Source organism: Pseudorasbora parva, chromosome 2 (assembly GCF_024679245.1).
Source record: "Pseudorasbora parva isolate DD20220531a chromosome 2, ASM2467924v1, whole genome shotgun sequence".
Classification (NCBI taxonomy): domain Eukaryota; kingdom Metazoa; phylum Chordata; class Actinopteri; order Cypriniformes; family Gobionidae; genus Pseudorasbora; species Pseudorasbora parva.
The window spans coordinates 27,259,947-27,273,901 of record NC_090173.1 but is presented as its reverse complement, the minus strand read 5'-3'; the positions used below and the strand labels follow the sequence as shown (position 1 = coordinate 27,273,901).

The following is a 13,955-nucleotide window of genomic DNA, read 5'->3' as shown; positions in this document are numbered from 1 at the left end:
ATTATTCTGGTTAGAAATTAGAGGCATCCTTTGTTACTAAAATATCTTATTATGTATATATATTTTAAGTGTACCTAATTTTTGGCTAGATATGAGTCTACTGATGTTTAGTGAATTTACTAGTGAAGTCATGCTTATTTGTGAGATTTAAATCATTCAATTCCTACAATATTTATTCATAACTTGTTACAATTGCTCCCAGCCATAATGAAATCTTTTGATTACCACCAGCAACAGTGTTAGCATATTACTTCTTAACTTAAAACCAAAAAAGAAAATGTATCTCACTTTAAATTAAAAACATAATGTTAAACTGCATAAGAAAATATTATAACTCAAAAAAATATTTTTATACCTCAAAAGGTTTGTTTTAAACTCAAATTAAAATGTTCCTAATTATTGTTTTCAGGCAGCATGTATGCTGAAAAGGTGTATTGCAGTTACCCCCTACTATAGTACTATCTACTCTACTATAATGATTGTTTATGGCCAAAGTCACTTTACTGGAAAGAGCCATCATTTCATTATGAAGTATCTGGTTCCTGAGCCAATGAGCAGTGGAAGATCAATGTATGTATGATATGATGTATGATAAAACACTAAATCTTAAAAAAAAAAATGTTTGAATGAGGCTAATACATTTTAATGTAAATGTAGCACAGTGTTAGTAACATCTGAATGCATTGCATATGAAAAATTAAGAATAAACTAAAATGTTATCAGACCACACTTGTTTTTTTTTAATACACATCTTTATTTTAAGAATAGCATTTTCATTGGAATATACTGTTCATGAAATATATATATTAAATTAAGTCTTAATACATATACATAACACTTTTTACGTAAATATTTTTTTCCTTTGTTCTATAAGTTTTATCATTTTTTGGGTGATTTTCACTGGTTCACGGTGTTCTCTTTTTTACTCCTGGTGAATTGTCCACATTGGAGTGCTGTTTTTCTCAGTTCTTCTTTTTTCAGTCCCACTTTTTGGACACTAGATTCTCATCTTTCTCTGTTGAAGTAAATCAGTTATGTGAGGGTGGCTTAAAGATTAGTCCACAAGCCACAACACTATTTGTGATGTTTAAATAATCTAGGCACATTAGTTTAAAGAATATTTAATTATAACTGTAAGGACGTTTAGGATTATGTGCTTCAAATCGCATAATCCTAAATGTCTTTACAGTCATAATTAATATTTAAATATTCTTAAACTAATTGCTTTAATTGAACAGAATCTGTACTGTTTTACCATACAGCTACATTTATGAGGATGAATTGAGCATTAAGACATTAAAGGCATAGTTCACCCAAAAATGTCACACCTTTAAGTCATCCTAGGTGTATATGATATTCTTCTTTCAGACAAATACAACTGGAGTTATATTAAAAAATGTCCTGGCTAATAATGGCAGTGAATGGCAGCTTTAAATTTGAAGCCTAAAAAACTGCATCCATCCATTATAAAAGTAATGACTTTCTCCCTAATTTGAATACAGAAGGTTGTCTGGCGAAAGCTATATATTTTACTTTACAAGTTTTAAATATGGATATTGGAGTACTTTTATGAAAGATGGATGCACTTTTTTGGGCTTCAATTTTTGGCCTGACATATTATACCTCTATAATGCATTAAAAAAATATATATAACTCACCTTGTAGAGATTGTATTCACCTGAAAGAAGAATGTCATGTACACCTAGGATGGCCTGAGGCTAAATAGATTATGGGCTGATAATTTTTTTGGGGGGTTGAACTATCCCTTCAAGCATCTACAATGGCATCTATTGCTTTATGGAACATTGCTGTACAGTCACATCACTGATTCAGATCTGAGGAGCTCCATGACTTAAAGTATAATATGTGTCAATCAACAAGCCAAAAAATATGGCACAATTAGTCCATACACAAACAGACACGGGGACGCAGGCAGGCAGAGAGGACTGTGGGATACCTTGCTTTGTTACAGGAATATGGAGGGGAACAGGATTAGGCTGGAATGAGATGAAGAGGGGTTACAGAGGATGGTGTAAAGAGAGTCAGAAGAAGGGTAATGAGAAGGACTATTTACACCCGTGGACAAAAATGGGGTGCAGAGAGGAGGGTTTAAAAAATAAGCAATAAGTATTGGAGAATACAATTTTAAGTGAGAAATTAATAAATAATCATAGGAATTTATATTTGCTTATTGTTAATATTCAATTAGTAAATCAGGTCTTGATTACATTCTAGTGTTGTAACAATACACTTGTCATGATTCGATACTAAACCCACAATACGAAACCTTGCAATATTTTAAGCCAAAATAAAGGTGTTTTTTAAATAACTTTATAGTTATATAATTATCAGGATGCAAAAACACATGGTTCATATAAGGTAAAGTACTTAAATTTGAAATTTAAGTCCTGGGACACCCTTGAAAACTGCCATATTTATGAAGAGATACTTGAAAAGTTCTTGAATTATTGAAAGACAATATATGTAAAACTTGGTGTTTGATTTTTTTTGATAAAATATTTTCATGCAAAATGAATGCTGCATAGATATAAAGAAATTTTGCATGACTGTGAGTGATATTGCTCATAAATATCCAAGTATAGGATACAGCTTTCATTCTTTAAATCCATCATATATTCACAAAAAACGTTTAAATACGGAAAGTGATATCTTTCTTATAGTATGCTTTCAATGATTAAACTTGTCAGTCATTGCGTACTTTGCATGTGCTGCACTCGTAACATTTTGTTTTATTAGTACAACACTTTTTTTAGAATTTGAAAGATAAGACTTTGATAATAATTTGATAAGTGTGATTTGATTATAGTCCTTGAAAACCAAAAAAAAAGTAGTGCTTGAAGTCCTCGAAAGTCCTGGAATTAAATTTGACAGTATCTGGACGATTTAACTAACATTTAGTTTTGTGTTTGTATGTTAATTTTAAATATTTGTAGTATTTAGTTTTAATATTAATATCTAAGAACATTTGTCAGTATGTTTTTGTGTGTTTTAAATAGTTACTCACGCTCCAGGTAGTTGCGAGCAACAAACTTGAGCAGCTCGTCGATGAGGATGACGGGGAAAGAAAGCTTCAGTACAACGATCCACTGTTCCACGTTGAGATGGGTTAGCTTGAAGATCATCTGTTAGAAAAAAGGTAGAGATTAGCAAATGAGAAGACAGCAGCTGATAAAAAGCAATTGGATTAAAGCTGAATGATGTAATAAACTTAAAGGAAATGTATGTAAGAAATGTATTTCAAATAATCATAAAATGGTACTGATGTGTCACTAGACATTAAGAAATGTTCATTTCAAATACTTCTATCACTGACAAAAGTAGTCCGGCCAGGATATTGTCATTTAAAAGTTGCAGCCCTCAACTGATGTTGACATGATGTGTTTTGGTCTGAAGCGCCACCCTCCACCTATCGACCAATCATGAAGTGTTTCAGCATCCAGGTTGCCAGATCTGCTCTAGTTACCACAGCTGCAGCTACAAACGTTCCTGTGGATCCTGCAGCCTATCTGGCAACCTCGAGTCAGGGGGAGGGGGAGAGGGGATACACCTGCAGCACCAGTTTTGCCCACAATCTTACATACACTTCCTTTAATTAATTAAATATTTAAAAATATTGGCACTTATGCATTTGCAATTCAATCAAGCAGTGCTTGGGAAATATAAGTGGGCTGGGCCTGATCATGGTCTCTCCATTGGCTCCTGGGTGCATATATCTTTGGTCGCCCCGTAATGGCAGACCCTTTAGCCTGTGATATTGCCAAACACTCAAACTGAACAAAATTTAACATGCTGGATGGAGGCAGTACTTACAGGCAGAGGATCTACATAGATGATCATGAAGTGCAGAGACATGGACAGAGACATGGCTCCCACTAACCACAAATTGCTCCATGGAGGCATACGCAGCAGAGACTGATTCTCGGACAAGCTACAAAAACATGCACCAATGTATGTTACAGAAGCAACAAAAACTAAAAAACTTAATGTGCTTGTTCAGCTGCTTTGTGATGTTTGGATTTGGAGTAGGTAAGTTCTAACCTGTTCAGAGCGTTGCACATCTCAATGGTGACTAGCACAGACAGAGCCATTGTCATGGGTGGAGCGGCCTCAAACACCTCGCATTCAATGCCGGCAAAGTCCTCGTTGTCAGCAGTGCACTGCATGAAGTGTGACTGAGGACAGAGAATGAGGACAGCATTATTATTTTACTGTGAAATGTACCGCATTGTTACTTGCTTCATTCTCAATATTCAGAGAATATTGGATCCTTGTAGCCAGTGCTGTAGTACTCCAGTCCAAGAGCATATTTTTAGGAGCATTTGGACTCAGCCTACACTCTGGCTTGTCATAAAAAATATGGTCTTGGACTCTGTCTTGAGTACAGCAACACTGCCTGTACTGTAGCATTAGTTAAGATAATGCTAGACTCTCACCAGCTGGTAGAAGGAGACCATGGGGCCCTCGTCGCAGTAGAGGAACCACCAGCCAGCAGCAGCAACGGTTGCTGCACCAACATAACCTGATAGATGGAGATACAAAATATGTAAAGCAATCTGAAGTAATCATGGAAGGTACAATGGCAATGAATGCATGGTGAACCTATAATGGATCAAGAATAAATCAGAAAAATGGAAAGTAGCATACCTCCAATGGCCAGGTATCTGAAGAACAACCAGCCAGAGATGAGGGGCTCTTTGGGTGAGCGGGGAGCCTTTCCCATGATGTCCAAGTCAGGGGGGTTGAAGCCCAGAGCGGTGGCAGGGAGGCCATCAGTCACCAGGTTTACCCACAGAAGCTGAACTGGGATCAGAGCCTCGGGAAGACCAAGAGCAGCTGTCAGGAAGATACTGAAGAAGGAGAAAATAAGGATTTAGAAACCTTCTCTGATTTTGGAAGGTAAACAGATATATGTGTGTGTGAGAGCAAGAGACTGTCACCCACCAGACAACCTCACCAACATTAGAGGAGATGAGGTAGCGAATAAACTGCTTCATGTTGTTGTAAATGGCTCTGCCCTCTTCAACAGCAGCCACAATGCTGGAGAAGTTGTCATCAGCCAGGACCATCTCAGAGGCTGACTTGGCAACAGCGGTGCCAGAGCCCATGGCAATGCCAATTTCTGCCTTCTTCAGGGCAGGAGCATCATTCACACCATCACCAGTCTGGAGTATGTTTAGTTGGTGAAGAGAATATGAAAAAGGTACGACTTAATTTTATTGTAAAAAGCATGTTAAGTTTAGTGGATTCTAAACTACTATGCAGTCCACAGGTATGTCACAGGTGACCAAAATCTGGTCAAAGATGGTCTATTGGTGTTTTGTCTATTTCATTTGCTCCATTCAGTTTTCTTACCATGGCCGTGATCTCATCAAAACCTTGAAGGAACTCCACGATCTTACTCTTGTGGGAGGGCTCGACACGAGCATAACAGCAGGCCTTACGCACAGCTTCTCTCTGCTGGGCCAGTGGCAGGTCATCAAACTCACGGCCAGTGAAAGCACGGCCTGTCACATCCTCATCATCACTGAAGATGCCAATACGGCGGCAGATAGCCACAGCGGTACCCTTATTATCACCTGGGAAGGAGAAAAGTTGAGTATTTTGATATTTTCAGGATTACTGCATTCTATTAACCTATTATGCATTTTTTTCACATGTTCTGCGTCAGTCAAGTACCATTGTGGGAGATTGAATGCTAATTTGTGAGGTTAACATCACAAGTAGTGTACTGTTGTACACATTCTGACTGTCCATTATTATACTTTTTTAATTTTTTAGGAATAGTTTAAAAAAAAAAACTAAAAACTAAGCAGGATGATTCGCTGTAACAGAGCAACAATCAGACTGACAGTCTGCTTAGAATGACATGCTCTAGTGCTGTTTTAAGAAATGTCAACACTTATTTGAAATTTGAACAGAATTTACCTGTGATCATGATCACACGGATGCCAGCAGCCCTGCACAGCTCAATGGATCCAACAACCTCTTTACGAGGAGGATCCAACATACCAACACAACCCACAAAGGTGAGATCAGTCTGTTAGGAAAACAAAAAAGAAGGGGTTAAATCATGTTTGATGGAATACCAATAATGTCTATGTTTATCTCGCTAACAAAAATACCTCATATTCCCCAAACTTGGTAGAGTCTTCCAGGTTCATTTCCTCCCGTCTCAAAGGGTTGTCTCGGGTTGCCAGAGCCAGGCAGCGCAGGGTGTCACGGCCAGTACCCCATTCCTTGATCACAGCCATGATCTTATCCTTAACTGGACCAGTCAGGGGCACACGGGTGGTGCCAACACGCACATAGGCACATCTGTCAATCACACCCTCGGGAGCACCCTACAACAATAATGATTTTAGATTTTTTTGTAGGTATTAATTTTTACTAGTTCAGTTGAAGGATTTTTCTTACCTTGACAAACATCTTGTTTCCAACAGGGGCTTTGGAGGCCTTTGCAGGGGAGCAATAGACGGACATAGACTTCCTGTCACGGGAGAACTCAAGAGTAAAGTCCTTCTTCATAAGCTGTTTGATCACCTAGGAAACCAAGAGCAGCAAACTACATTGATATAAGGTCCAATATGGAATTTAATTAAACTTTAATTGTGGCACATGACATCTGACAGTTACAAAACTTTACATTACAATAATCCACAATAAATACCACTATCAAAAATGTCCTTGTGATATTTCAGTCATGAAATTAGGACTAAAGAATTTAACTTAGAACTGCAATAAATTCGAAAGGACTCAATACAGCTGGCCAACATAAACTTAAAGGTCTCAGAACAGACTGAGATACTTACTGTGCAGCATGTGTTGGCTCTCTCAACCTTAGACAGACCACGGACGTCAGTATTGAACACATTCATCTTTTCAACTAGGCAGCACAGGGCAGTTTCTGTAGCCTCACCCACTTTCTCATAGATTCCCTTAGACTGTAAAACAAAGAAAGTGAGAGTTATGCTTGGTTATTGCTCCACAACTGGAACAGATTAGGTGAGAAGAAGACAGGTTTGTTTACCTCATTGTAGTCCAGAGAAGAGTCATTGCACAAGGCGCAGATTGTTGCCAGCTCAACAAGGCCATCGTACTGGCCGCACTTGACAGGAAGTCCACCCTTAGTGCTGCAAGGTAAATTGAGAAGAAGGTGAGTCTGTGTGTGCTTGTGTGTGAGTGTCGCTTCATAAATATAAAACCACTTACACTTCTCCCTCTGGTGTGTACTTGGATCCAGAAATGTCATACTGATCAAGAGACACAGAGTCACCCTCCACCTTGTCAATGATGAACATCTAAATATGAAGAGAACAAAGCTTAAAACGGTGTGTAAAGGAGAAGGATTTTTTTGTTTGTAGCAAGATGACTGATATATTGATGATTTGCTTTTGGAGTAAGACTCTTACAAACCTTTGTAACGCACATCTGGTTGGTGGTGAGGGTGCCAGTCTTGTCTGAGCAAATGACAGATGTGCAGCCCAGAGTCTCAACAGAGGGGAGAGAACGGACGATGGCATTCTTCTTGGCCATGCGGCGGGTTCCCAGAGCCAGGCAGGTAGTGATGACAGCAGGCAGACCTGTTCGGAAAATAGTCAAATACACTCTTAGATTTGCTCAACTTACAAAGTCTGCAATGGAAAGGTGAGTCCTGAATCTTGTCTGCATTTGACTATTTCACAATTGCTCCTGTATCTTACCTTCGGGAATGGCGGCTACAGCAAGAGCCACAGCGATCTTGAAGTAGTAGACAGCACCACGGATCCAGGAGCCGCCATGGACGGGGTCATTGAAGTGGCCAATGTTGATAAGCCAGACAGCCACACAGATGAGGGAGATGACTTTGGAGAGCTGCTCACCGAATTCATCCAGCTTCTGCTGCAAGGGGGTCTTCTCCTGCTCAGTGGCAGCCATCTGATCACGGATTTTACCGATCTCAGTTGAGACACCAGTGGCAACCACAACTCCGATAGCCTTGCCAGCAGCGATGTTGGTGCCCTAGAAAAATGAGAGAGAGAAGATGTCTCCAGCACTAGCCCTGAAACAAAGAGGAGCAACAAAATACTTAAGAAAGGCACACTCACTGAGAAAAGCATGTTCTTCTTGTCCTGGTTGACTGCCCTTAGGTCAGGAACAGACTCTGTGTGTTTAATCACACTTACAGACTCACCTGAGAATAAAGTGATAAAAGAGGTCAGAGAAGGGCAAAGATGTATGCAATGTTTTTGTGTGTATTGGAAGGCCAGCTATTGGGAATCAGAGACTAACCAGTGAGGATAGATTGGTCCACACGCAGGGTTGTGGAGCGGATGGCAGTGATTCTGATATCAGCAGGGACTTTGTCACCAACTACACAGGAAAAAGTTTAGAATTGTAACATGCATATATGAAGAACAATACATAAACTAATACTAGCATAGTATAGAAGGGCTTGGAGTGATATTTAGGTGTGACATGATTTAATAACAGCTTGCGCCAGCAAAAACCCTTTATTGGCCTTAGAAAACTACTGTCGGGATTTACTCAAGACACGCAGTAAAAAAAAAAAAATGCTGAAAAGGTGAGGACAGTTATTTTTGCGGCTGAACTTATTGCAAATGCATTTGTAGGAGTTTCCCGTTTAGATGCAAACTTTATGGGAGGAGAGTATTTAAATGAAGTTACACTTTTGATGGTTTTTGCACAATTCACTGGTGTTTGCACCATTATTTACTGCCCAAAAAAGCATATCTTAAGCCAGACACCTAATTGTGTTGGTTATTATGTAAATAATCCAGCTGCGTCTGTGTGCCTTAAAGTAGATAACCCATAGAATTTTCCACTCCCATCTGCACTTTTTTGGAATTACATGCTCACGCTAATTTGTTTAGTAAATCTGGCCCTTAGTGATCGGGGTTAATGTGTTTCAGCAGTGCTATTCATTTTCATTGTTTTTTTTTTTGTTATATTTCATAATTTTATAAACTTTTATAATAAAAAAGGTAAAACACACATGAGCCAGCTAATCATGGTCTTTAAGATTATTAAAAACGTTTGTTAACGATGTCACTGTCGATAATGTTTGCAGATCTTTTGGTGAAAGATTCGAGATCTAAAAGTAGGATCTGATCAAGGGGCAAATGAATATAAAAGAATGGCAAGGACAAGTTGACCTTCATAGCGGTCCAAACAAGTGGCCTAGAGAGAAAAATGAGTGATGAGGAAGGAACAGGTGGAAGAGGGAAAGAGAAGGGGCAAGGGATCGAGAGAGGGCAAGTAGAGGAACAGGTGCTAGGATGTATTTATATACAGGCCTTTTCTTTGCCCGTGCTCTCGCGGGTTCTTTCAGCCTTTTCTGATCCCATTACTCTATATTCTTCCTCCCACTGTCACACACACACCCCATAATTGCCTTAAAAGGATGCTCGCACATTCTCAAGGGCATGAGTCCCATATAGTACTGTTCCCGCTACACATGCCTCATTACTTGACATTGTTGTGGCTACACAGTGTAACAGTTGGCTTGAAGGTGTGTTACTTTGCCTATCCATTTTCATATGTTTGTGCTATTCTGATGTGGGTGAGCATTATGGGATTGTTCTGTGCTATTGATGCTCTGCTGTCCGATGCTCTGATCCATTGGTATACCTGACACTTCCACGATGTCTCCAGGAACGATCTCTCTGGCTTTGATCCTCTGTACACTCTTTCTGTCAGCGCGGTACACTTTGCCCATTTCTGGCTCATACTCCTTTAGAGCCTCGATGGCGCTCTCCGCATTGCGCTCCTGTGAAAACAAACATCCAGATCAGCTCTTGCTCCTCTTAGGATTTTACACCTTGAAAGTCCTCTCCTTCCAAGGGTGTGCATACTTTCCAAATGACTGTTGTGTCAACCCCATGGACACTTGATGAAATCTGATCAGCCTCTAGTATTTTTACCATTGGAGCTTTGTCGTCATTTGTGTTCCTGTGGCCCTTAGGGTGAATACAGCTGTGCCTAACCTTTAACCTCTGATGTCATTTACACCACTTTGAGTTCTATAGTTTTAGGCTCTTAAGTTTCCCTTGAAATGTATGTAATTTTATTGTATTGGATAACAAAATATCAAACCAAGTGTCATCTCTGTGAACATGTCTAAAACTAAAGATTAGTTTTAGCCATTTTCGGTTTTTCCTTAACTTTTTTTTTATTTCTAATCTGTAATTTTTGTTATAGAATTATTTAATTATTTTGTTTAGAGGTTGCCTTTAGTGTCCAAATATCATTTGGAGCCATTGTATAGGGAATGTAAAAAGCATGTGCATATTCACCTGCCATACTCCAACCACAGCATTGGCGATAAGGATGAGGAGAATGACAAAAGGCTCGACAAAGGCAGTGACGGTTTCCTCACCTTCCTCAAACCAGGCCAATACCTGATGAACAGAGAGAGCTGGAGTGTGAGAGAGACATCCAAGAAGCATACAAGAGGTAAAAAAGAAATAGATTTAAGATCAGCTATCCAGAAGTAGAGTCTAATCAAAGAGACAGTGTGTTTATATGAAATTGTGAATGTGTTTGCATACCCTCTGAAAGTTTTTGTAAGTTAAGCACCCCACACACACACACACTCTTCATTCATCTGTACATTGAGTTATGGTTGACGTGTACAGCTGATCCTCTTCCAGTAATTCTCACGCGTGTGCATGCTTCACTCGATTTACGGCACGTTAGCACCTGCTGTCTGTCTTTCTTTGCTTCACCTTTACGGTCTCTCCACTGATCTGTCTTTCATTCCTTCCATCTTTGACCTTTGTGGGTGGATTCAGTTTCTTGGAGTGGCTTAAGACCACCTTAAAATAACACTCTCTTCCTCTCTCTGTCTTAATCGCTCACACTCTCTCTCTCTTTTCTTTTTGTCTCTCCTTTATTTCTCTGTCCTTGCTTCTTTTCAAAGCTTGTTTCCTGGCCTTCTAAGGCCATAATTACAGCTGTGATGTCATGGGCCTGAACAAAACAGTGGAACTAATGCTGCCTGCTTCATTTATTCCAAAACAGATTTGAAAGAAAGAAATGTAGTTCTATGTGCCGACACGGTTTCATTATCAGTACGGCATGTACTAAAATTTCAAGAGCGAGGGCATAATGTCCATCTGGGACTAAGAAAAGATACATATGCTAGTGGAGTTGTTTCATGTAGCCATAAGGTTTCTATACTACACGGCACAGATAAACAGCTGGATTATGGCCTACCCATTATATACACAGGGCTGAAGGGTTAGCATTGAACTTGATTGACAGGAACGGATGGGAATGTGGGAAATGTGTCCCTGTCCTTCTCATGTACATTATTAATCATTGTCTGTACCCATAAATTACTTGCCTGTTCATTCGTTAAAATGTTAAAGCTCTGTGACTATAGACTTAACCTAAGTCAGCATAACCCAGGCAATGAAATTAGTGAATTACTGAAGCACTACCTGTGGAAAGTGAGGTTTCTGAAGATTTAAATTACATGATGATGACGTTATGCAGTTTCTATTTACTTACAAAAGAGATGCAGGCAGCCAACAGCAGGATCCTGACCAAGAGATCTTCAAACTGCTCAACCACCAGCTCCCAGATGGTCTTACCTGAGAGAGAAGGTAATGTTAAATGTATATGACAATTTAGGCAATCAATATGACCAATCAGTAAGCATGTATGACTTCACTACAACTGACTGAAATGAGAAGCACATAAATCAAAAGGAATGCCGTTTCAAAATATTCTAGTTTTTAGTGTGTGTAAAATACAGGCATAATGTCAATTTCAGGTGTAGGACTTGTCATATAATTCAATAAAAACAGTAAACTGAAAACGTACCTTCTTCAGCGGGCAGCTCTGTGATTGGTTGATTTGGTCCAGTTGACAAAATGAATGGAGGAGGTGGTTAAAACAGAACCGTTAGAATTAGCCATTGATATCCTTCCCATCAACAATCACCTTAACATAGCATATTAAATGATTGTGTATAATATAAAATAACATTCTGAAATTAAATGAGTTTAGAAGTATAAAACTATTCTATAAGTAGTCTAGCAATTTGTCCTTCTGGTTGACCTTCTACTGAAGCTCCTGTAGGCCTGTAATGGTTCCTGTGTCTCTGCCGTGATTTTCTTGCTTTCTTTTTCTTCTAATCTCGCTTTTGCAGCTTAATGTTATTGTGCACCATGGATCAATGCATCTGTTGAGGGCAATTTTGCCTTTGGCTTAGAGCTAAATACAGCATGCAAAGTTCTGGTAAGAAAATGTGTGTTTTCTCAGTTTTGAATGCATTTAAAAAAGTCTTTTGAGTTACTCATTCATATTTTGATGTCTGTTCTGAACTGACTAATCACAAATAATCTTGCTACAACAAAATATGTTCTCAATACTAAGTTGGGAATTCTTGCTTCAAAATGGCTTGTTCTGTCAATTCACTCCATCATTGTTTAATAGTAATCAAACATCCATTCATATTTTTAAGAAGCCTCCATCCACTTGTCCATGCTTTCCTCACCGTTGAATCCGTACTTGGCTTGGCTTTTCGTGACCTGATCTGGAGCGAGGCCTGTGCTCTCGCTCACGCCGAAGTAGGCCAGGCATTCTGCCGTTTCCTTGGTGTGTGCGTTCTCCATCCTGTCTGCTCAAAGGGGAGACTTCACAAAAACAACACAAAGATGCAGATAAGTTTTCCACCTTAAGTAGATGAGGATTTCCACTCAGAAAATTGAGAAGTCCAGTTTTAACGCTTTTTACAGGTCTTTGAGAAACTAGTGAATCCCTTTATTAAAAAAGAAAAGAAAAAATGATTGAGAGCAAAAGAGATTACGCACCAACACTTTTTTAAAAGTGTAGGATAGGGACAAAATAGATGGCCCCTTGATTTTCTCTCCCCTCTCTCTTTCTCTCCTCCTTCCTCTGGAGCGCAGGGCTGACAGAAAGTGCAAACGTCCACTCATCTCCGTAGAGTTTTATAAAGACACCAGGCAAACCATCACCCAGGTCACACCCAGAGGAGCCCCCCTATTGGCTGAAACAAGACAAATATGGTGGGGAAGGGGCATGGCCTTGGAAAGGGAGATGAAGAGGTGTGATTGGAGCAATTGGGTGACAACTGCAGCATGGGTGAGCAGCCTTGAAAGCGGGGTTGAAATTGGGATCTGTTTTTGGAACATGCACCAACAGGAGGATGGAGACAGTGAATGGGGAATTGTGGTGTTGGGGTGATGGCGGTATGGGGGTCGGAAGAATGATTGCTCAAATGGTTTTGGGATGTTGATATGCATGACCAAGGACTTGGCTTTGTGTGGGGATCAAAAACTTACAGGGCTCTGTTATAATTATGTGGTATGGGATTCAAATATATCCGTTCTATAAGAACTATAATGTGACAGGTACATTTGAAAATATATGAAGACTGTCAGGTCTCCATCCTCAGAGAGGATTAGCACCTGGGATGAACAGTTATGGAAAAAGTGTGTGCGGGTAAAGCAACACTTCAGGCATTGCAAATGTGCTGTAAAACAGTCTGAGGAGGGATTAATAGCAAGAGTGCATAAAGAGGGAAAGAAAGAGGTGAAGTAAGTTGGAAGGAGAATCATTAAGGTAGAAATGGGGTCTCTATGTTTATGGCTCTTTTATCTTGTTAACAGATAATTTGGACGAATATAAAGAGATGGATGACTGGTTAAATATTTTTTTGTCTAACCAAATCAGAGGCAAAAAGAAACCAGCATATGATTTTAGCCCATTCAATGCCCATATTTTTCTTTTCTTATTATTATTTTCAAATGTAATTTCAATCCATTACTACCTTAATTGCCTTAATTTTGAGTTCATTGAAATATTTTTTTTGAGAATCGACAACCTTTATTCAAATATTATTAAAATATTTTGCAAGCATATTTGGTAATTGTGTTTTATTTGTGATGATGCGGTGAAAACATGCC

General features: G+C 39.2%; 1 protein-coding gene across 1 annotated transcript; it reads right to left on the bottom strand.

Moving 5' to 3' along the window:
* Positions 1 to 752: 752 nt before the first annotated feature.
* On the bottom strand, positions 753 to 12,938 carry atp2a1 (ATPase sarcoplasmic/endoplasmic reticulum Ca2+ transporting 1). The gene is made up of 24 exons (XM_067414364.1): positions 12,840 to 12,938; positions 12,524 to 12,662; positions 11,848 to 11,865; positions 11,533 to 11,615; positions 10,314 to 10,418; positions 9,649 to 9,787; positions 8,290 to 8,370; positions 8,106 to 8,191; positions 7,722 to 8,019; positions 7,435 to 7,601; positions 7,231 to 7,319; positions 7,049 to 7,151; positions 6,831 to 6,962; positions 6,436 to 6,561; positions 6,144 to 6,362; positions 5,947 to 6,058; positions 5,374 to 5,597; positions 4,963 to 5,183; positions 4,666 to 4,868; positions 4,455 to 4,540; positions 4,060 to 4,193; positions 3,832 to 3,949; positions 3,026 to 3,143; positions 753 to 1,015 (listed from the first exon to the last, which is right to left on the bottom strand). Exons 2-24 carry the CDS (start codon positions 12,639 to 12,641, stop codon positions 978 to 980), a joined length of 3,018 nt encoding a protein of 1,005 aa, XP_067270465.1. The 5' UTR covers positions 12,642 to 12,662; positions 12,840 to 12,938; the 3' UTR covers positions 753 to 977.
* Between the last annotated feature and the right edge of the window lie 1,017 nt (positions 12,939 to 13,955).

Bases quoted from the DNA above. Each gene is read 5' to 3' on its own strand.
- atp2a1 (XM_067414364.1), bottom strand. From the start codon at position 12,641: ATGGAGAACGCACACACCAAGGAAACGGCAGAATGCCTGGCCTACTTC. The intron at 5,598-5,946 runs GTAAATTCTGTT...TCTCCTTCCCAG, and splicing joins CCGTGTGATCATGATCACAG to GTGATAATAAGGGTACCGCT. The intron at 4,541-4,665 runs GTATGCTACTTT...TCCATCTATCAG, and splicing joins CAGATACCTGGCCATTGGAG to GTTATGTTGGTGCAGCAACC.